This window comes from Fusarium oxysporum, chromosome 4, assembly GCF_000149955.1.
Source record: "Fusarium oxysporum f. sp. lycopersici 4287 chromosome 4, whole genome shotgun sequence".
In the NCBI taxonomy this organism is placed as follows: domain Eukaryota; kingdom Fungi; phylum Ascomycota; class Sordariomycetes; order Hypocreales; family Nectriaceae; genus Fusarium; species Fusarium oxysporum.
This window is the reverse complement of record NC_030989.1, coordinates 2761456-2783643: the sequence shown is the minus strand read 5'-3', so window position 1 is coordinate 2783643 and position 22188 is coordinate 2761456. Positions and strand designations below refer to the sequence as shown.

General features: G+C 47.5%; 7 protein-coding genes across 9 annotated transcripts; 4 read left to right on the top strand and 3 right to left on the bottom strand.

The window, feature by feature from the left end:
- Nucleotides 1-790: 790 nt before the first annotated feature.
- Nucleotides 791-1846, top strand: FOXG_03856 (uncharacterized protein; the record flags this gene model as incomplete). Its single annotated transcript, XM_018381727.1, has 1 exon — nt 791-1846. One exon carries the CDS (start codon nt 791-793, stop codon nt 1844-1846), a length of 1056 nt encoding a protein of 351 aa, XP_018238288.1.
- A 112-nt stretch (nt 1847-1958) lies between these two features.
- FOXG_03855 (uncharacterized protein) lies at nt 1959-7048 on the bottom strand. Its single transcript, XM_018381726.1, has 2 exons — nt 2864-7048; nt 1959-2815 (listed from the first exon to the last, which is right to left on the bottom strand). The coding sequence occupies exons 1-2, from the start codon at nt 6702-6704 to the stop codon at nt 2055-2057; spliced, it is 4602 nt and encodes a 1533-aa protein (XP_018238287.1). The 5' UTR covers nt 6705-7048; the 3' UTR covers nt 1959-2054.
- A 465-nt stretch (nt 7049-7513) lies between these two features.
- Nucleotides 7514-10270, top strand: FOXG_03854 (uncharacterized protein; the record flags this gene model as incomplete). Of its 2 annotated transcripts, XM_018381725.1 has the most annotated exons (2): nt 7615-9409; nt 9500-10257. In XM_018381725.1, 2 exons carry the CDS (start codon nt 7615-7617, stop codon nt 10135-10137), a joined length of 2433 nt encoding a protein of 810 aa, XP_018238286.1. In that variant the 3' UTR covers nt 10138-10257. The 2 variants fall into 2 exon arrangements, with proteins under 2 accessions (XP_018238285.1, XP_018238286.1); XM_018381724.1 differs by having other exon boundaries at nt 7514-10270.
- Nucleotides 10271-10287: 17 nt separating this feature from the next.
- On the bottom strand, nt 10288-12000 carry FOXG_03853 (CMGC/SRPK protein kinase). Its single transcript, XM_018381723.1, has 4 exons — nt 11599-12000; nt 11216-11544; nt 10701-11165; nt 10288-10645 (listed from the first exon to the last, which is right to left on the bottom strand). The coding sequence occupies exons 1-4, from the start codon at nt 11961-11963 to the stop codon at nt 10422-10424; spliced, it is 1383 nt and encodes a 460-aa protein (XP_018238284.1). The 5' UTR covers nt 11964-12000; the 3' UTR covers nt 10288-10421.
- A 1346-nt stretch (nt 12001-13346) lies between these two features.
- FOXG_03852 (uncharacterized protein) lies at nt 13347-15470 on the top strand. 2 transcript variants are annotated; one of them, XM_018381721.1, is made up of 5 exons: nt 13347-13640; nt 13693-14253; nt 14302-14372; nt 14429-14466; nt 14513-15470. In XM_018381721.1, exons 1-5 carry the CDS (start codon nt 13453-13455, stop codon nt 15146-15148), a joined length of 1494 nt encoding a protein of 497 aa, XP_018238282.1. In that variant the 5' UTR covers nt 13347-13452; the 3' UTR covers nt 15149-15470. The 2 variants fall into 2 exon arrangements, with proteins under 2 accessions (XP_018238282.1, XP_018238283.1); XM_018381722.1 differs by having other exon boundaries at nt 13364-13640; nt 14519-15288.
- FOXG_03851 (uncharacterized protein) lies at nt 15149-16245 on the bottom strand. Its single transcript, XM_018381720.1, has 2 exons — nt 16062-16245; nt 15149-16005 (listed from the first exon to the last, which is right to left on the bottom strand). Exons 1-2 carry the CDS (start codon nt 16167-16169, stop codon nt 15235-15237), a joined length of 879 nt encoding a protein of 292 aa, XP_018238281.1. The 5' UTR covers nt 16170-16245; the 3' UTR covers nt 15149-15234.
- Nucleotides 16246-19586: 3341 nt separating this feature from the next.
- FOXG_18674 (uncharacterized protein) lies at nt 19587-21890 on the top strand (the record flags this gene model as incomplete). The annotated part of the gene is made up of 2 exons (XM_018398811.1): nt 19587-20828; nt 21102-21890. The coding sequence occupies exons 1-2, from the start codon at nt 19590-19592 to the stop codon at nt 21888-21890; spliced, it is 2028 nt and encodes a 675-aa protein (XP_018238280.1). The 5' UTR covers nt 19587-19589.
- Between the last annotated feature and the right edge of the window lie 298 nt (nt 21891-22188).

Genomic DNA, 22188 nt, shown 5'->3' with positions numbered 1-22188 from the left:
AGTGTTTCCGGGAATGGACAGCCGGATATCGTCTAGCAAAGTTGGTACAAAGATGAGGATTGGAACACGGGGGGAAGAACTACTCGATGTCTTCAGAAAACGACCCAGGGCCACTGATGAGGTGCATATCACAGCACCACGAAGCTATATGACGAGATGAGGATGGCAAGGAAGTAGGAAATGATCGCAGCACAACTACTGCTCAATTCCAGATGGACTGATGGTATGCCAGACACTAATAATAGAAAGGCCCAATGGTTCTAATACAGTCAACTGATTTTGCGAAAGATTCCGTACAGTCTTTGCCCTGTAATACATTGCAAGAAATGGCTTCCTAGCGAGGACTCTCTATCAATCTAGCCAACAGCCCGAAGTCAACTAGCTATCGCACATCGTGAGCGTATGACTGGCAGAACTTCTGGAGATGAAGATAGAAGAAAGGCACAAAGTTCATCCATAGTCGGTATTCTTGGAAAGGAATAGCTCTAGGTTTGCACGTTCGCGTATCGATTGCATGGATTGCAGCGCGACTACTTATTTCTCTAACCACATTTGAGCAACTCTCCGAGGACTCGGTTTTTGGACCCTAGTATGAGCAGATCTCATCGTAATCCTGCCAGTTAGTGGATGATTACTCTAGCTAATACCTCACACATCGTCATGGCCCACAACCGATGCTCCAGTATGAGTGGAGACACGATGAAGATATTTCCATAAAGACAGAGCCCGGCTATCATAACCCCAAGGAAATAATCTCGATCTTCAAACTCTATTTCTTACTACTATCAACATGACTGAACTTACTGAGGCTAAAGTCTGGGTCTTCGCCAACAAGACAGATGGAACACCAACCATTGACGGTCCGAATCCGACATTTCGACTGGATACCATTCAGCTCCCGCCTCTCAAAGAGGAACAAATTCTGGTCAAGGTTCTTTATATATCCAATGATGCAGGCCTCCGCACATTCATTGGCTGTACCGTAGATGAGGACAGGATGTATGTCCCTCCCATCAAGATCGGCGACCCTATGCATTCCGGAGTGATCGGCGAAGTTCTCGAGTCCAACTCGGCACGATTCAAACCCGGTGACTTGGTAATGGAACCCTATCGATCCTGGTGGGGCGATAAGATCATACTAGACACCGATACAGTGCAACATATCGCCCCTTTACCAAACAACCTGTCCATCACGCATTACCTCGGTGCCTTCGGAGGGTCCGGTCTGGCAGGTTACGTCGGACTCTTGCATATCGCGCAAGCCAAACCCCAGCACACAATCGTAGTGTCCGCCGCAGCTGGAGCTACAGGATCCATCGTCGTGCAGACTGCCGTCAAGCTGCTTGGTGCCAAGCGTGTAGTAGGCATTGCAGGCGGTGAAGAAAAGTGTGCATGGGTGAGAGATTATCTTGGAGCTCATGCATGTGTTGACTACAAAAGTCCCACGTTTATGCAGGACTTAAAGGAAGCGACACCGGATGAAGTTGATATCTACTTTGATAATGTCGGTGGATCGGTTTTGGATGGTGTTCTCACGAGGATGAAGAAGTTTGGGACCATTGCAGTTTGTGGAGCTGTGAGCACGTACAATTCGGATAGGCCGACTATGTTGAAGAATTGGTTTGAGATTATCTCGCAGAGGTTGACTTTAAAGGGGTTCTTTCTCTTTGATCACATGGACAAGATTCCTGATGGGATGGAGCAACTCATCAAGGCGGCGGCTGAGGGACGAATCAATGTTGATATTGAGAATATCGTCCCAGCGAAGATTGAGGATATGCCTCGGGCTTGGATAGATGTATACAATGGTGGAAACAAGGGGAAATCTATCACAAAGCTAGTCTAGCCAATGCAAATACAAGATCAACAAGCTTTGGTCCGAAAGTCATGGACTTCACAAGAATGTTAACTAAGTACCCAACTTAGCATGAGGTAGCCACGAGGTAAGGCACGCGATGCGAGCCTCAGCTATCTCATGTGTTGATAGGATATAAAATCATGGGTATATAAATAAAGAACAAATAGATACAAGAAAATAGATATATCATGCCCAATCAGTTTAAACCATGCTCCTGAAGAATTTTAACCAGTTTGCCCTTCTCCTCATCATCAACCTCCACAAACGTCTCAACATACTCACAAGGCGAGTAATGCATACCCGTCTTATCCGTATACAAATACTTATCCCTATTCCCGATACCCCTCACATTCAGCACGTTCAACATAGCCTTAGTAACCTGGCTCCCATTCTCCAGTGCAAGATGCAACGGAAGTTTCTGCCGATATCTCCAGCTGGACAATGTTTTTGGGATCAGAATCTTCATAGTCTCCTCTAAGCGAGAAAACCACTCTTGTTCCTCGTTGGCAACTTTACACCAAGGAAAGGGTTTGGAGTAGCATGTTAGTGCCAGGGGAACCATGAAGCCAAAGTTTTCTTCCTCATAGTTTGGCTCGTGGGTCTCGAGAAGCCAATCTGTGAAATCGGGGAGGGCGAGGAGAGCTGCTAGATGAAGGGTGCCGTCGTCAGGGAGCATGGATTTGTTGAGTAACTTGAAGGCGTCAAGATTACCGAGGAAGAGTGATGCTTCACGTGGTGAGATCTCGTCGTCGTCTTCGAAGAGAGTTGTGAACTCAAGTTTGGGCTTCTTGGGATATGAAGCCAGAGAGCTGAACTTGGATCCGGAGATGGTCTCGTTGAGGACATTGGTGCTTTCAAGCTTGAGCATAGCTTCTAGAACGGGAGCTCGTGACTTGTTGAGGAGTGTGAGAAAGATGGTGGGTATCTTGGAGTCTGGTGTCACGTAGTCTGGCAAAGCTGTCATACAGTTAGCACTAGTTATTGAGCCGCGGAGCTTCGGCCTACCCTTGCTTCCGTGTTCCAACAACTTAAAAATAACATTATTCCCTGTTTTCAATGAGGACACAAGACACCAAATAAGCAACGAAATCTCCTCCTCCACCCAATTCTTATGCAGACGATAACTAATAGTCGCAGAAGGCGACAAGCCCGCCCCTAACAGTACATCCAGACAATCAGTACCATTCGGAAACTTGCGTATACACTGATACAAAAGCTGGTCTGACAGTCCGGCAATTTGGGATGGCTGCATCTCAAGACAGATTTTGAACCATCGCGTCACGTTGTGCTCTTTCACAATGCGGCGTGAAAGCGTGGGTAGGACAATGGATAGTTCTGCGTATTTGCACAATGCTCGGAAGTGAGATTCCTCTTTGTGTCGTGCTGCGAGGTAGAAGCAATGCCCATCCTCGTCGTTGGGATTGGCGCCATGTTGGAGCAGAAGTTCCACGATGGGAAGGCTGGATTCCGGTGAATCGAGGAAGTGAACGAGCGTAGTGTAGATGCTCTTGGGGTCAATGTTGCAAGTTAGAACACTCCTGTAGATATTCGCGCGAACAGTCTGATCAACAGTAACGGAAGGATTCTCTCGTAGATATGGATGCTCAAAGACGAGCTTCGCTGCTTCATCATGTTCGCCTTTCACGAGGTAACAGCAAAGGAGTTCGAACATCTCCAAGTTTCGGGACTGAAATGCTGCGGCGAACGCTTCGTTATTCTTATAGTTGACCTGGGCGCCGTTGTTGAGGAGCAACATAGGAATTTCCCGATTAGTAGGATCGTTCTTAATTGACACTACAAGGGCATCAGAGATCTGGGATTCGGCTATACCTTGCTTCAGGAGGGTCTCGTAGGCCTCGTGTCTATGCGCCGACTCCATGCTAGTGTGCATTCGGATATACTCGAAAATCTCATTACGCATGGTATAGTCGGAGACCTGTCGCAGAAGCTTCAGAAACACTCCGCCTTGAGATGCTTCAGCTGCAGCCTCCAGTGTCGCGAGCTGTACTTGAGCACCAGCACCATGCTCTAATAACAGGTTTGGGAGGTGCTCATCATCAGGGTGGCTTTCAAGCACCTTGACAAAAGCTCGAGATATAATCTCAACTGAGATCTCTTTGTGGAAAGCAAACAGACTTCCAAAGATACCCGCTTTGATGCTTGCTGGTGTATCTGCGTTGCTAGCAGCGTCAAATGCCTCCTCGACGGTAACGTCTGTAGCACCAGCTGAGAGAAGCATGTTGAGGATAATTGGGTACCCTGCGCTATTCGATGCAGCTGCTTGAACAGCTTCGCCGTTGTTGAAGTTGACATTAGCTTTGTGGCCTAGGAGTAACCAAAGTCCATCCATGTCTCCATCGAGAGCGGCTTGGGTTTCTTGCAGCAGTGCTTTAGACTGTCCTATCTCAGCTGGAGAAGCCTTTCCTAGTAGGCGCTCCATAAGATCAAGTTTCAAATCTGAATCTTCGACTTGACATGCCTCGCGAAAGGCGTTGGAGAGCGTAGAGGCACTCGGGTCGAGAGCAAGAATTGACTTGATGAGATCCATGTCGTGTTCTCGGACAGCGAGACAGAGAATCATACCAGATTCTTCATTGATGTCTAGACCATGGCGAAGAAGACACGGTAAGAGCTCTGAACGTTGTGGATGGTCTTTGATGAGAGCATAGGTATTTGTGAGTGATGGCTTTGGAGTAGCCCGTGAAGCAGCGCTCAGGAAGAGCTCAATGTTAGAGAGGTTGTAGTGCTTTGGGTCGATGAGTATTGGTAGAACTGCATGAGCGGTTATTTGGTCTGGCGGGGACGACGAGCAAAGCAGCTCCAGAAGTGAAGACTTGTCCATCTCAATGGCTCGCACGAAAGCCTGACCAAATGCATAGTTGACATTAGCGCCGTGCTCGATCAACAACTGCACAAAGTCGAGTGGTACGTCTGATGTAATTGCCTTAAGAAGTGTTTCGTGTACTGGCGGACCAGATGCGCCTTGCTTGAGAAGCAGGGTCATTAGCTCAAGCGCAACATCGTAGCCAAAGGCCGCAATGGTGTTGAACGCAAAGGGAAGAGCAGCAGCCAATTCCTCCGCCGTGGGCTTCGCGCTGCAGAGCATGTTTAGGACTGTGACATCTCCTTTCTTCGTAGCCTGTATAAGTGGCGAAGTATCAACGTCTGAGGTAGAATCCAGCGGCGCACCATTGTCGATAAGAAGCTTGATGAGGTCAGAGTCGATATCGCCCTCTTCAAACATGAGCTGTAGCAGAGCGGCGCCAAGTGATTGTCTTTCAATACCTTTTCTAATGAGACATTGCATCACACCGAACCTTATGGTTCTTGGTGATATCTCCATGGCGGTAGGAATAAGCGTTGAAAGTATAGCCGATGCACACTGCCCTTGTAGAAGCACGCTGAGCACATACAGATCAGCAGATATGATAGCTGCGCGGATGGCAGCAGCCTCCTTAGCCTCAACGGATGCGCCGTAATGGAGCAGAGTTTCGACAAGGTGTTGTTGTTTTCTCTGCGCAGCACGCACTAGGCATGAGTCAAGCTGTTGTCCTCCCAGACCCATAGATCCAAACATGTTCATGAAATGGACCATGTCAGGCTCTGGGATGTTATCGGGCAGGTAGCCCAGTACTTGGGATGCAGGCGACAAAAGATTCCCGTGTCTAAGAATTTCTAGCATGCCAAAGTCTAGTTGTGAGACAGCCCATTTCAAAGCATTGTGTGGAGGGACATCAACCGCGACACCAGCATGCACAAGCAGATTGACAAGTGGTAAGTGGCGAGCGAGTACTTCCCTGACAAGCTCTTCTCGAGTGACCAAGTTGTCTCCAACAAGACCAGAATGAGATAGGAGAGTAAAGAAGGCTAGTCTCTGGTTACCATTCTGGTATTGAGAAATGATTTCGCAGACCTGGTGACGAATGGCGAAGAAGACCTGATTGGAGTATGCGTAGCCCAATATCACAGCTGTGGCTTGGTAGCTCTGTAGTCTTAGTGCACTAAGAAGAAAGGACTCCGATACCAGCTCTGGGCGGTGGGATAGGAGCAGGAGAATAAATGAGAGAGACAAAGCTTCTCCTGCTTCTGCCCTTGCGAAATCTTGTTCAAGGCATGCTTTCCAATCCGAGGGAGCCATTGAGTTAGGTGCTGATAGTAGCAAACTCACCAACTCCAAGTTCCTGGCTCGAATATGCTGGCTGATGAGATCTTGGCAACCGGATGCCACAGCTCCAAAGCTCAACAGAAGCTTCATAGACTCGAGAGATGATCTGGACAAGGCCACGCCAAACGCCCTGTTCAAGACTCCTTGGCTCGCTTGTGTTTGGCACAACAAGTGAACATAGTTGAAGTTATCACGAGAAGTCGCCGTATCCAACCACGTCATGCTATTTGAATCGAAGCTCAAGATCTCGCTCATTCTATTCCTCTTCATCCTCTTCTCCAACTGCGCATCATTCAAATGACCCCAAAGTTCATCCAATGACGTCAGTGTCGTATTCAACAAAAGAGCTTGCGCAACACCAGCTGGTGGAAGTGTCTCCTGTGCCAATAAGACATCAAAGGCTTTCGCGACTTCGTGTTTCGTAAAGCTCCATTGTGAAGTGTTGCAGGCTTCAACTTTTTGTTCTTTGGAGCGGAAGAGATGTCGCTTTTGTCGATCTGGAGGTTTGTAGTTGGGATCTGATGTTCTCTGTTGTACGAGGAGCTGGCGAGCTGCATCGCGGTTGGTAGTGGTGAATGGGAGGAAATCTTGGGCGGGTGGTTCGGTTAGACGGCCGAGACGGGGAGGGGGTTGAAGAGAGGTTTTGGAGAGGAACCATTCTGCACGTCGAGGATCTGCCATGATGATGCCTCGTTGGTCAAGAAAAAGGTGATGTTGACGATTGAAGAATCATAAAAGGTACTGAGATCAATGGCAGGTCTCAAATGGAAGTGAAGAGTGCAATGAGAAAGATGGTGTTGAGGCCGATAATGAGCGAAGAAAATGCGGCACCGTCCAAACCGACGTTTTACCACAATGATTTACAAACAATCAGCCTCGTATAACAGATAAGGCTCTATTTGAGATCCCCATATAGGCACCTCCGAATAATGGGCTGACAGACGGAAGATAGTTTGACTCGGGCAACTTGGCGATGTCTCTGGTGATGAACCCCGCCCCAGGCATTCTCAGAATCTCAATTCACAAGCTCCAAGTCTAATGTTATCAATTAACTGCTCTCGGGCGTCAACCCCTGTAATGTTCATGCTCAAGTTCCAAGCTGTAACTCAATGGGCGACCGACATGACTCCACCAAAACACCGCCTCCATCAGGCAGACACGGCGTTTTCAGGACTACACCCTCAAACAGGGCGAATTCGTGCATTGACGTGATTGGTCAATCTAGACCAACAGGGAAGTTCGTGCCGATCAGCTCTCAAAGGGGCAAGACACCAGGGGCTGTGATTGGACCCGATTATGCGGAATGGGAATAACGGCGCGGAATTGAGGCCTAACAAACGCCCGGTTCATATGGAGGCTTCAGTGGAGTTGCGTTTGATATGTCGATGCGCGAAGGAAGCCTTATCGGGCGAAGAGGACACACTAGATTTCCGAAAGAGCCTAGCATTGCGATAATGAGGAGTAGGTTGATCGACTTCGGTAGCGGGTATGGAAATAGTAACATGAGTTTAGATGGGCTGAATATATATATTGCTTCCAATACAGAACAGCGATATCCATCAAGTAGTCCGATTCATTGCAACATACCAAAATGAGTGCCCCTCCACCATACTCACCACCAGGTTCTACTGGAAATGATGGAGAGACACGAGACATTCGTGCCCTGACTGACCCAGTCCGCGACACCTCGTCCGCAACCTCCACTGCATCTTCAGCATCTTCAGCATCTACCATCCTCCCTCCCTATCCCCCAAGCAGAGACCGCGCAGCTCCAAGCCGCAGCGATGAACCTAGATCCGTCCCGCCCATCGCTGGCGCTCTCCAGCGTCTCCGAAACCCCGGTGACTCCGGAACATCCAACGCTACCTCATCCGGCACCCGCGAACGTCTCCGCCAGATGGAGATCGAACGCGCTGATCTTCGCCGTGCAATGCAGCAGGAGCGCACTATAAACGATCGTCTCAAGCGCGAGGCAGGTCTTACAGGCCTTTCCGCCGCAGAAGCCAGACTTCGTGTTCTCGAACTCAAACGGGAAGCTCAAGCTGCAGCCCAAATGAAAAGAACTCCCAACGAGGGAATGTTCAAGGCAGCTTGTGCCACGGACCTTCTCTTTCTCATGGATACTACCTCTTCCATGGGTCCGTTCATTGCAGCTGCTAAGGAGCAGGTCAAGAAGATTATGCAGGATATTACCGAGACGTTCTATAATGAGGCGGAGGTGAGGATTGCGGTGGTCAGTTATAAAGACCACTGTGATAAGAATCACATTCAGTTCATCGACTTCACTACTGATGTGGAGAAAGTGAGGGGCTTCATTGATAAGTTGAAAGCTCGGGGTGGCGGTGATGCACCTGAAGATGTCCTTGGTGGTATCCAACAGGCCATCAATGCTTCTTGGAAGAATCAGACCAGATGTATCATTCACATCGCTGATGCCCCGCCTCACGGGAATATCTTTCACAGCTGGGCTGAGAAGAGCGATGACTACTACACTCCTGGAAGTGAACCGCACAAGCTTCAGTATCAGCCTCTTCTGAAGCAGATGATCGGTCTGAATCTCAACTACGCTCTTCTCCGTATCTTGAGTGCGACTGACAAGATGGCATACGTGTTCCTCCAGGAATACGCTGCTGCTTCAGCAGACTGTAAGCTTTTGAAGTCGAACCCGCATTACCGGGAAGCTTTGAAAGCAAACTCCGGGCCGAGGAGTAGTGTTCTTGGTGCGAGTTCCAAGGGTACTGCGAAGGGTGGTCTGCTCTTTGAAGAAGCTGAGCTGGGCACTACGTACAGTGCCCTTCGTCACCTCGTAGTCAAGAGCGTTACAAGCTCTGCTTCACGCACCGCTGTTCGAATGTCAGAGTCTTCTTCTCGAACTGGCGAAAAGGGAACCAAGACTGCTCAAATGTCTCATCTTGACGCCATCGGCGAAGCGGAAGATGACGAGTTCAACGAAAAGCAGAGCGAAGCAATTCTTGAAGACGTTGAGAAGAAGTGGTCTGACCAGAGCTGGTTTGAAGATAAGCTCGTTGTCGAAGGCTTCAGTCCGGATACTGTGATTCATCGCTCTGGTACACTTAATGACATGATGGCTCACGATGATAACATTAAGTTGAGTGTCATGGAGCTTAACGTTCACAAACGTCGCATGCCCTTCGCTCAAGGCGCTCTGCGTCTTGCATACTGCGCCAAGACGACGCATTCCACAAACCCCTACGTCGTCAAGTCGTTTAAGCGTGGTGGAAAGCGGCTTGCGCATTTGGCCGAGGACATGCGCTGCCAAGCTCTCTGCAAGGCATTTGCTTTAGAGTTCAACGCTTTGACAGACGATAAGCATTCGATCGACTTTATCGTCACATCATGCCTGAAGGGAAAATCTGGCGATTCCGGTACCGATTACATCTCCCTTGAACCCTTTATTGAGGGTGACTATGTCAAGTACAACAATAACTGCAGCTATGTTAACGAGGACAACCCAGACGATGAATTCAACAAAGCAGCACAGGCCTTCTCACACTTCACCTACGAACGATCATGGGGAAGCTTTCTGGTCTGCGACCTCCAAGGCGTAGGCCACGTCCTCACAGACCCAGCTATTCACACCCTCGATCCAGAACGCTTCAAACTCGCAGACACAAACCTCGGACGAGAAGGCTTCAAATTCTTTTTCGCAACCCATGTCTGCAACGAAATCTGCACTCAGCTCGAGCTTAAGAGCAAAGCATCAATGATATCATCCGAAAAGGCTTCTTTCCGTGAATGGTGGCCTACCATCGACTCAACAGCATGCTGCTCCAACAAGCTCTGTGGAAGGATCATTCAAGTCACAAACGCAAATAAGTCAGAGGAGTTTCCGGGCTGTAATTGGTGTGATACTTGCTGGCCGCAGCTGGAAGCTACGAAGGAGAAGGTTATTTGCGTGGCGCCGGGGACGCATCATGAGTTTGATGTGTCGAGGTTTTATTGGGAGAGTCAAGGGCGGGTGGCGCCGAGGAAGTGTGAAGGGCATAGGGAGAGGGATGAAACTGTTGCAAGGACGGCGGTTATGGGAGGGAATTTCTTTGGGAGGCTCAGGGGCGCTACGAAGAAGAAATCTATTTCGGGCAAAGCTTGGTGATAGGGTCAACTTCTATCGTTTATTTCTTTGACTTGTTCGATTCTCGGTAAATTTATCTCTATATATAGTTCCATACAACAGGCATCGCTTCATACTGCAATAAACCTTTCTATACCTAAGTACTCTCAATTTCTAGCCATATGATAGCATGCCTAAACCCATGACAACATTATCATGATTTTGTACTCTAGATAGAGGAATGTCCAGCGTTTATTTAGTGAGAATTGACCTCTTGGTCTCCCGCCTTGTAGAGTTCGTTCAACTCCGGATCTGCTCCTTTAGCATTACTGCCCCTCAGCACCCAGCGACTCAGCTTTCGCACTAGTACTGCTCTCAGTCATTAACCACGGATCCTGTAGTAGCACCTTCGCAGTAGGTCTATCTTCTGGCATCCAAGTTAAAATGCGCCGTAGAAATGCAATGAAAGCCGAGCTGTCCCCAAGCTTCGTCTCAAGCTCTTCCAGAGAGCGGTTCTTGGGGATAGGTGCGAGTCCTTTCCATTTGCCTACTACATTATGTCAGTAGGCGTCTTTAAAACCATTCAAGTTTCCTGTCCCGATTACCTTGCTCGTCCCAAAAGTCAGCCGCTCTCCCAGAGTTCCTCTGCAGAAACTTCCGGGGTGGCGGACCTAGCGTTGCCATGAGTTCGGCTAGATGCGCTGCATCGCTCATTTCTCCATCTCCATCCCTCGCCGTGAACAACCGATTCATGCCGAAAAGATCCCAAGCGGTCAGACCAACGCTCCAGATATCCACAGAATGGTTCCATGGCATGCTCATAATGACTTCCGGTGCGCGATATGAAAGCGGCATAATGTCGCCAGCGTGTGGTCCCAGTCCGGTCCTCGCCTCGCCAAAGTCTGATAATAGGATTGGACCTGGCCTTGGGCGCATGACTTTTGAGAGGTAGATTGTTCGACATTCTAAGACTTGCTTTCGTGCGACAGGTAATTTAAAGGCCATGGACACCAGAGGTTGGAGCTGTGAATCGTCGTCAAGGCCTAGCAATAGGTTCCCGGGGTGAATGTCTGCAATGTTAGGAATATAAATAGACAAATAATCGCAAACCAGGACTAACCTGTGTGTACTAACTGTGCTTCCGTGTGAAGAAAGTCAAGAGCCTTCAATAGCCCCTTGACTGCTCTTTTGACGAAATTTTCATCAAATCCATCTGTTCGAAAGATTTCCTTGTAGTCACGCAGACTCATTTGTGTACCTTCAAGTACCAGTACCTTATGACGACCATTAGGCCCGCTCATTTCGAACGAGTCTAAAAATATCCGGATGTTTCCCCCTCCATGGTGTCTGGTCTTGCCGAGGATTGGTGACAATGTTTCGTATACGGGAATTTCTCGGTGATTGCGGGACGTATGGACGTAGATCTTGAGAGCGACATATTTGCGGTCTCTGTATCTCAAATGAGCTGAGTACCCACGATCGTAAACTATCTTATTGACTTACCTTAAATCTTGGGCAAGCCATATTGTGGATGAGCTTCCGAAGCCGAGCTTCGTCACCGCTTGATACCGGCCTTGGAAGACTTCCCCGATTCGGACCGGATAAAATCGCGAAGCATCATAACCGGCGATTTCCTCCACTTCAACCTTCACGTTCTCATCGATAGTATTATACGTAGTTGATGGAAATGTGAGCGGATCCTCAAGAGTTGTAGGTGGGTATTGATGAAGTATGGGTGCTGCCTGAGTAGACGACTTTCGCGCCACAGAAGTCGGGTACTTCGGAAGCTCTGATATTGAGGTAACAGAGCAACCTGATCTTCCGGATACCAGGCGCGTAACATTTCTGAGATATCTGCTCGATGACATGGCGTGTTGGTGTACTGAATTCCGTGGTCGGTGAAAGATGTTTTGATGCATGCAAGTGTCGGCGGAAGCTCGGAGATGGTCGCCCGAGAAACACCGCCACTATATAAATAGTAGAAAGGCGAAGAGAAAAAGCATGCAAGCAATTGTTTTTCACTCTTCGATTGATGAAATTACGTGGCAGATATTAAATTCACGATATCATGTGACAGCCAGAACTCTGATAAGCTGCCGAGTGCCGACTGTCGCGCAGTGTAAAAACTGTCGAGCCAGTAGGTCAGTATTATCGAATCGAATAACAAACTTTCTTTAAAACTTTGCTTTGGATTTCGGATCAATGTGGATTTTATGATCACCGAGAAAGTCTTGCTACCAAGCTTATGGTTCTCCTTGTTGGAAAACACCACGGCGAACGTGAGCAAGCTGCAGATGACTAGCCAACTTACCCGCAGTCGGTTTATCCCTAGTTCTCCATATATCCGGAAAGTGCTACGTATTTTCAATTACAATCACTTCTTAGGAGGAGTATCAGCGTAAGTTCACGAAAGTCATAGTCAACTTCCCGAAGGTCACAAGCCACCAGGCGTGTTGGTATTGAACATACCTAGCTTTACTATAGCCTGTCATGGAGAATTGACTTGAAAGCTAATCCGATAAATATCAATCTTCTTCTCGAAACTCTCTTCGTGAGGCTGCGCGATGCTACAGCGTTGATTAAAGTGAAGGCGTAAGAAACGTAAGTCAACACGCGGCGTGAAAGGTTTATGATAGACTCATGCACGCTGACAAGGAAGCTGTGGCTTAGAAAATTGATTACCAACAGAGCCCGCATAAATCAGCATTATCAAGACAGCCCAGTATGTAACAAGTCTAAGATAATCCCTAAATGCCGCGCGCTTATCGGTAGTGCGCGGTTCACCTGATTCCTGACTCTGCACTAAATTATTCAAGTCTCGGATGTCTGCCAGTTCCGAGTTATCAGCCATGGATCTCACTACTACCTAAATGAAGCTCTTTTTGCGAAATATTTACATGACCGTTCGTTGTTGTCTTGCCCTGTGGCTGTGCTTCTTATCTCCGGTTAATTACCAGACAAGCAGTCATTTCGTGGTAACTGCGGATAAAAATGCCACGAAAATCATTGGCTCAAGGACGCGTGGGAGCATGTTAAGCTTTCTCTAGGTAGTTGATAGCAAGGAGCAATGAAACGTTAATCAATCTTAGGTGCAGGAAAAGAAGGCTGAGCAGTTGGCCAAAGTGCGACGCGAGGATTTCTCGTGCTAAATTTGGCTCCTTTTGTCCAATCGGAAATGGAAATTGCCGAGCCTCAACAGCTTACCCTGCATCGAATTATTCAGCCCTCGCAGGGATCACGATCCTTCATGTTACGATTGAAGAGCTGGGTTTGAGGTAGATAAATGCCCACATTTCCTGATCTCAGAATCGTTACGCATCAGATCTACAAGGGCAGAACTGCCCAACTGCCGCCGCGATGCATTCTTCGTGGTTCTCCTATCCTATCACGAGACCGTTCCCATTTCGATGGTTTACTCCTGTAGCCATCGTGGGCGGCCTGATATTGATGGTCTTATTTACGATCATCAATCTGGCGTCCAGTGCGTTTTATCTCAAGCCGATCTTTACTGACGATCCCAATGGTACAACAACCAAGTCTGTTCGGTATGTACTAAGAATCTCACGTCTTCACTGGCGTTCTAATAATCTTGTGCAGATGGTTCATGAAAGCACCGCTGAACTGGGATAACAATATGAAGGTCAAATGCCAGCCCAAGATATTGTCTGTTGGTGATCGCGTTTTCTCCACCAACCTTGGTTTTCAATATTCCGTCAAAGCTCTTACCTCATCTGACGATGACTCAGGCTTTCGAAAGACATATCCTTCCATTGCATACTTAAATAACACTCTTGAAGATTGCTACCTAACAAGAGTCGACATTAATCTTCGAAAATCAGATGCTAGAGCTTCAAACAGCTGGTGGCTTTCTTGGATCACGACTTTCACTGACGCTACAGCCTCTTGCAATGTCATGACAAGCGAGGGCCTTGTGAACATTATCCTTGGTGTTGAGTACACTGGTCAGAGTGATCATATATACGATTATGTTATTGAGGATGATTACAAGACTCATGCAAGTACCTGGTGGGGAACAAGGTTGCTGAATGTGTATTTTACGGGTATTCTGTCAACAATGTCACAGACCCAAGATCTGGGAGATGATTCATATTGGATGACGGGAGGGATCACGTTCACAACGAACCCGAACATAAAGGAGTGAGTGAGTCCCCAAGAATATCATTCTCATATCCTGAAAAGAGTTAGCATTCGTGATCCGAAGTTATTCAACCTCGCAGGATGGTTTCTTTCCTCTGATGGGTTCATACAAAACGAACGCGAGTTTCTTCTCCCTACCAGTCTTTCTTATGGATAACCAGTTAACAACCCGTAGCTCTCAACGACACTTCCTTCATAAAGACTGACCCAAAGGTGCGTCCACGTCAGCCGTGTAACTTCTAAAATTTACAGAACCCAGAATCAGTTTGTCCCAGTTGTTTGGGAAAGTCTCCATTACACAAGGATTCTTCACTCCCTCATAGCCGTTGACCTCGGAAACCAAAACGCCCCTAACTTGCTTTTGGACAAAAAGGATCTTCAATACGCCATCCTCCCGCCAGATGATCCGAATCGCAAAAACGGCTCTTTTCTAAACGACTCGTCATTGACGGGCCAAGCCACACGCTATGCCCAGATTCCAACACCTGGAGCACCTCTTCCACCAACAGATAAGAACCTTGTTCTTCTTAACGAAACTTACGACAGGTTCGCTAGTGAGATGGGACCATTGGAGAGTAAAGATGCGACAATAGTTTCACAATATCTCTGCTCTGTTCCACAGAGTAAAAGCCCGGGTATCATGCTCTTGGCGATCCTTCTTGCAGATTTGGTGTTTTTGCAAGCGGCGTGGGTGATTTATAATTGGATTGCCGGAAGCATGTTGTCTGAGTCGCAGATGCAGACGTGTCAAGGCTGTGTTGAAAGCCCTGTTCAGGTTATTGAGAAGGAGGGGTTGTTGGGCGAGGGGAAGACTACAGTAACTTCAGGAAGCTATGTAAGTGTTAGTGCTGATGAAGGGGCTGGTAGTAATTTGCTTATCAGGGAAGCTAAGTGATGGGAACGACATATATGATAATGATGATAGGGAACTCGGAATCCAATTCTAAAAGTGCTTCTTGGATTACATCAAACAGCTCAAATCTATTTTGGCACGCCAAGCTCTGTAAGAGCGGCAGCTGATCCAAGTCTGATCCAGCCATCAATTTCGCTTTGTGTTGCAACAGCAATAACGCCCATCATTCCAATAGCATTCGCTCCAGCTTCCTTATTAACAGCCGCTCGTCGTCTTGGAAGTACAACCATCCACCTCTGCGTAAGCAAAAAATTGTGCGGAACTGCAGCACCAGGAGGTGAGCTATCAGCATGCTCAGATCGCCCTTCGCCAACTTTGGTGGCTTGCTTCAGAAGGTCGCTGTAAACAGTAACCAAATCGTCCATGTCGGGTTTAGAGTGTCCGAAGTGTTGGTAGAACCATTGAAAGGGAACATTAGGCTCTTTTGTACCATCAGCATCGAGAAAAGATGCAAAGCTATCTTTCGGCTTTGGGATCAGCTGCATATGCTTATGCAATCGACTACATCCTCCATCTCGTCCACAATTGAAAAAGGTAACATAATCGTCGCCCAATGTAGTCAAAACACTCCATGCTGCTGTTAGATCGCCCCTATTCAAAGGTTCGTATTGCCTTTGGTGGCCGTCTGAAGTCAGAAGCATCAAATGAGGGTTGGCGAAGCAAAATTTGTTGGCCACCAGGACATGCGTTCTTCCAACGTCGCATATCTCACAACCCGCTGTGTTGATGTCACTCCCCTCTCGCTTCTGCTGGGATAGTTCGATATCCTGTTGCGTCTGGGCTCCAGCTGTTTGAATGGTCGGTTTCCTTGCCAAAGCCGAAGTGAGAAGGAACTGAAACTGCAGTCAAGATTGTCAGTATGACGTGCCCGGCTGTGCAGTCAATGGCGTAGTACCTTCAATCCTCCATCCAAATATTCGATGAGCCTTTGTTCTTGGTCGTAAAATACCAGCCCTGCTTGGACAAGGCTGTCGAACTTGGCCTTGATGAGTGATTTATCCATCTTCTGAGGTTTCAGAGCGCTGACAGTTCTAACGATGAACAAACAAGCAATCCCTGTCGCTAAAGTGTTGCAATCATGCACCGGGTTATATTTACACCGAGCTCATATTCCATGTCGCTCCCGTCATCATCATGGCTCATTAGTCTTTCTAGCATTCGTTGCTGAATTGTAGAGTCATGAGTAATTCTCCGAACGTCAAATGCAAGAAACAACGCTCAGGCCAAAAGATGTCAAAGTCACGGATGCGACGGAACAAATCGCTTCACGTTAGTGTATACAATTGAATTAAACGCATGGTGGCTTCTTGACCCTAGATACGAACCAATTACGTGTATGAGACTGCGACGACCGATATCAATGCATCTATTCCATAGAAAAAAAGTTGCTTTTTTCGGTGTCTCGGATGTATTTGGGGCGGGGAGGATTGGACAGAAAAGGCATGTAATTACGTCAATTGAGAACTGGGGTTCGTGGGCATTGAATACTGAGACACTAACAGCAGTGATCATTCTTTTCTGGTCACCTGTCGATCTGGTACGTGGTATAACTCTCGTGTCTCAAAGCCACCAACGCGATTGAGTTCACAACGCGTTGACATCCTTCTTCATCATCATTGTCATCATGTCCAGATATTCACCTTCTGTTTACTGTGCCCTCTGCGGCGCTCCAACATCCAGTGGCTCAGCCAATGCATATGATAGTTGCCTATCTGACCAGGGGTTCGACTTTGTCGAAAATGAATGAATGGCTGTGGAGGGTCAAGCTTATCAAGCAGCACCGCGAGTCTGGAAGTTGAGTACCGTGGGTGCTATGTGATCAGTATCCAATGACTCTAGGGCCTTCATTATGCCCCGTGCTGGGAAGGAGGATGCGAACGAGTTCAATGTCGATTTTGAGGAGAACACCAGGATAATTCCACAAGACGTTGACTCTATAACGGTGTAACTTCTGTGCAAGAGAGAACTATCAGGGGCTAATATTTAAAGGTATGATTACGGAGGTGAAGACCCCTTGGTATTTCCCATGCATGAAGACTGTTACGAACTTCTTGGAAAGGTTGCGAAGCCACGAATGATCGACACCGCGGCTCTGTACCAAGTCTTCACAGCTCACCTTCCGCCACCCTCCCACGGGTCACCAAATGCCCTGGACTTTGACTATGGCCCAGTAAAAGAATATTAGAGCAAGAGCTGGTCTGATGCCCCAAGGAGAGGGTATGCTGTCATTATCACCCGTTTCTATTCACGACGGCCAGGCCACCGACATCACCGAAAGCGCCTTGAAGAAAGCTCATAAGTCGATTGTACGAGTAAAATCCTACAGAACTGGGCCGTATCACAATCAACGGGGAACACGAGCGCCATCTGGAAATCACCAAATGGCTCTGTATGCAATCCACCAAGGTGCATGGCGAAATAAGCGCAAGAAGCGGAAGCAGGGCACATATTCTGTGCCGAAGGATATTTCTGACACGGTATGGGAAAACAAGTTTTCCACGGAGTTTGTCTGGATACTCGAGTTTCTCCCTTCTAAAGAAGAGATCGAGCGTCGTCAAGTAGATAGGTTCTTGTTTTGCAAGGTCATCAACGATCTTGGCAGTGGTCGTGGGTTCGATGCGTTCAAAGCTCGTAGCTACCGTGATACACTGAGGGCCTTGCATAACCGACGTCGCCTCTGGAACTTCTTTTCCAAGATCATAGAGGAATACCTGCCTCTCTCAAAACAGCGCAGTGCTCCGAAGCCCAAGGCAGAGTCTTTGCCCCAGGTCTCCAAGTCAACCTCAACTCCCATGGCGTCAACTTTAGTACCTAGGAGCACGCCCACGGCAATAGACTTCTTCAGAAGACCTTTGAAAGGTAGCAAACCTTGGCCCTGAGACCCCAAGGAGCTGAGGAACAAGTCCCCGATCCAAGCGCGTTCTATGGAGAATCTGACTCTTGCCGCTCGTAATAGCGATTTTCATCATGCAGTTTTATTTGGAGTCGACGCTAATATGCAAGGTTTCGAGATTCACTTTGAAGATAACAGACGGAAATGGAGTCATTGCATTGGTCCCCGCAGCACGGTCATGCGGTACCTCTACTTCGACAAGCCATTGGCCTTTCCTGACAAGATTATATTGACTGCGTACTTATCTTACAAGTCGATGATCTTTCCCACTATTGGTGCAAGCTCCTGAAACGCCTCAGTACTCGTGAGGTCCTCTGCCTAGGCCCTTATGTGACGAACAGGCAGATCGGTTGTACTGAGCCGGGATCCTTCAAATCGAAGCTACAAGATCAAAGATACATTGGCTATAGTGGGACTTTATATAAGTAAGAAGGTATTTCTGATAACGCATAGTGCAGATCACTACTTTCAATGTCACAGTATTATATGATCAGGCTTTGTAACTGTGGCAATATGATATCAAGAGAGAAGTAATGCCGAAGCCACACATAAAGCAACACAATAGTTTTTTTGTAAACACAGCCACAATATAAGCGTCATACAATATGCCTAAAAACACAATAACCTTATTATCAAGTCAACAGATCATGTAGCTGCTGCCTTAAACCTTATCATCCAATTGAACAAGTGGCCTCAGTGGCAAAGTGATATCCAGGGGAACAAAGCGCTCAGGCAGGTTCAATTTGCTGACTCGCCCTTATGTAGTATTACCACAATAAGCATATAGGCGCCTGTCCTGCTAACTATTTAAACAGCATAATTTGCCAACTTAACTGGAAGACATATAAGACTTTTACTCTCTCTCTACTCTTGCCTTTATAAACAGCAACAATTGCATCCGTCGCAGCTTCATTGTATCATTTGTCATGTGCGGACATACTGTTTATTGCGCCTTGTGCTGTGGGCCTATTCACGAATACGATTCGTGGGGAGACTCCTATTGCGGCTGTGACGACGACAGCGACTCTGGAGTTGATATTGTGGATAAAGAATGGATAGGAGAGTTTATAATTATTGCTCGAGACCCAGAAACACAATAGTAAGACTCAAAGTTATATCCCCTCATTGCTTTCTTGGTCCAACACTAGTAGAACCTTTCTAATCGAGCAAGCTCGGCATCATGAGGATAACCACTATGATGTATATGATGATGATGAAGTTGGTGAACATGGCGAGGTATTCGACACCCGACTCATCACAGTGTAAACATATCATCACTGAGACCGGCGGAGTATGTTACTACACTGCTAATGCACGCACAGTTACGACTGCCAAGGTCCTCAGTCCTTTACAGCGCCACTTCACGTCGATTGCTATGTGATCCTCCAAGACGCTTATAAACCACGAAAAGTTACCCTCTCTGCTCTTTACGACACTCTTACAGGATATTGCTCTCCAACCAGGAACAAACACCAACCAAACTCTCTGGATCTTGACCATGGCCTACCATCTGGACCTTTTGAAGTCGATATGGTCAATGTCAACGACGAATACGCACTCGCGTCACCAAGTCAGGTTGATGAGTGTATAGAAGATATGGTTCAAGAGCTTTTCAGAATTTCACGTAAATCCAAGAAGCCAAAGAACGGAAATATTCCACAGGCCTTATTCGCGAATGGCAATGGCGAGAAGATATCCCCTTCGAAAATATACGCTGATATGCCATGGGCAAAGCACTATCTTCCGCGCACCGATGAGATGCGAAAGCGCAGAATTGATTGGAAAAAACTTTACAAGAATCTTGACCTCCTCGGAAAAGGTATAGGGGAGGGGAAATTTAAACCCAATGTCAGAATGCATCTTGAGAATCGGTGTCGGATCTGGAGCGTGTGTACTCGACTCTTGAAGGAGTGTTCGGTCCGCGAACCAAAAAAGAATCAAGTGGCTGAGACGAATAAACGAAAGTCTGGAAATAAAAACAACAAGCCGACTGATAAGATTATCAAGGGCGCAGTCTCCAGTCTCATGCCACTCTTGACATTCCCGGCCGACTCCAAAACAACCTACGCCAGCGTCAATCTCATCAATAGAATGAACGACATGGAGAAAGCTGAGCCTGTGATTAGGGTCTATTGGACTGATAGCAAGGAGCTTGCGGGTATAGGAGTTCACGACTCCGACAAAAACACAACCAAGACGATAGGATCAGAAGATCTATTTCACTCGAGTGAAGATGCACAGATCCCAAAGGACGACTGGCTAGTAGCAATATTCATCACCACGAAAGAAGTCTCTGGCGATAATAACCCCAAACTCATGCAGCGGAAGGCTGTAGGCGTAAGGTTTGTCTTTTTGTACGACAACTTCATTCAACTCGGTCAATCTGAAGGAGATATACGAGTTCTCGCCCCCAAAGATGAGCACATTGTTGTTTCCATCGGCGGTACATGGGCTCCTGGAAAGCCCTTGGAAAAGCTGGTTCTTCTGCAGCAAGATCCGGAAAAGGTGCCTTCTTCTGCTTTCTCTCGCATCGGGATGTCCGATTTTACGCCTTTTGATGAAGCCCAAGAGTTTCAGCCCGACACCAGGATTGCAAACTTTCTCTGGAGAGGACAGGTACCTACTGAGCACGAAATCTGGCCTTCTTACCCTTTGAGGCTAGATCCCTTGATGCCAACGCCCGTAGAGGCATTGTTATTCGAGAACAAGACTGATGATCCGCACAACAACCTCCGTGTTGGGGTGGATGTTCAGTTTCGTGGGTTTGAGGTGAGTCACATATACAAGGACAAAACAATCCGACACTCCATTGGTATTACCTCTGCAGTGCATTATTTTACTATGGAGTCGGATGAGAATATCACGAAATGCTGTCACTGGCAAGGATAAGGTTGAGGGCCTACGCTTCCTAACAGAAAAGGGACAGCATTTCATTGTTGGAAGAATTGGGCAAAATGAGAAGATTCTTGCCAGAGGGGGGCGAAATGGGGAGACTATAAAAGGCTTCCATTGCCAGTGGTCTAACAAAAACACCTCCGATAGCGTTCTGACGTCCTTTGGCGTATTCACCTTCGACGACGTCACTTGGCGCCTCGGGGGGGGGAGCGCGAGGATAAGGACTTCAGGGGATTCTACTGGATCCCAAACCGTCCCCAAACCGAATATCCATACGCCGAAGTTGGACCAATCCATGGCCAAACAGACAAAATCGAAAGATTACGTTACCCCGACGTTGGTGTGCCGAGTCCGCAGGCAGTCGTGACGTGGCTCGACTGCTCAAAACCACTCGAAACTATTTCCGTTATAATGTGTCATAGTACGGCGACAGAGTTACTCAAGATTACGTCCATGGCTTTCGAGTACGCTGAGGGTCATGAGCCGAAGTACTTCGGACCATTCGCCATCTCCGAACCAGAGCATGAGAAAAATGTCAGTAAACAAGACCGGTGCACTTGCATACACGGAGGTTCTTTCGAAGTAGAGATTGAAGATATACCCCACTTTGAAATAGGTGGATGTAACCCAAATGGAGCTTACCTCAAGACTCTTCGTCTATGGGTCGACAGCTTAGGGATCCTCACCGGTCTACAGTTTGTGACTGAAGCATTCCAGAGTCAGAAGTGGGGCTTCTGTGAGGGCGAACATTCTGCTGAGCTAGACTTGCGAAATAAGGAAGAAACAACAGCGGGGATTAAGTTCTTCCTTGACTCGAATGGGAGAAATGACGTTGGCGAAGATGCGGTCGTTGTAGTTGTTCAGCTGATCGAGGTGAAAAAGCCAGCCCCAAAACCAAAACCTCCCAAGATGAAGAAGTACAAGATTTCAAAGTAAGTTATACATCATTAAGTCAGTCAGAAGTGGCTCATCAGCTAAACCTCCACCAGATCTAGACGTATTCAGAATTATCGACATTGATTCAAACATTCAGAGGATGAGTATCAGCTGGAATGTTAACTATTCTATACGTCGCACACCATTGCAGTCTCACCACAAGCATTCTAAGGGATTAGGAATGCCTCAAGAACGAAAAGGAGATTCGAGGTTGGGAAACCATGGCCTCGCCACTATGAAATGAACTTTTCGGAAGTCGGGAATCAAGCTAAATCGTTTTCCTCTTTCACCTCTACTC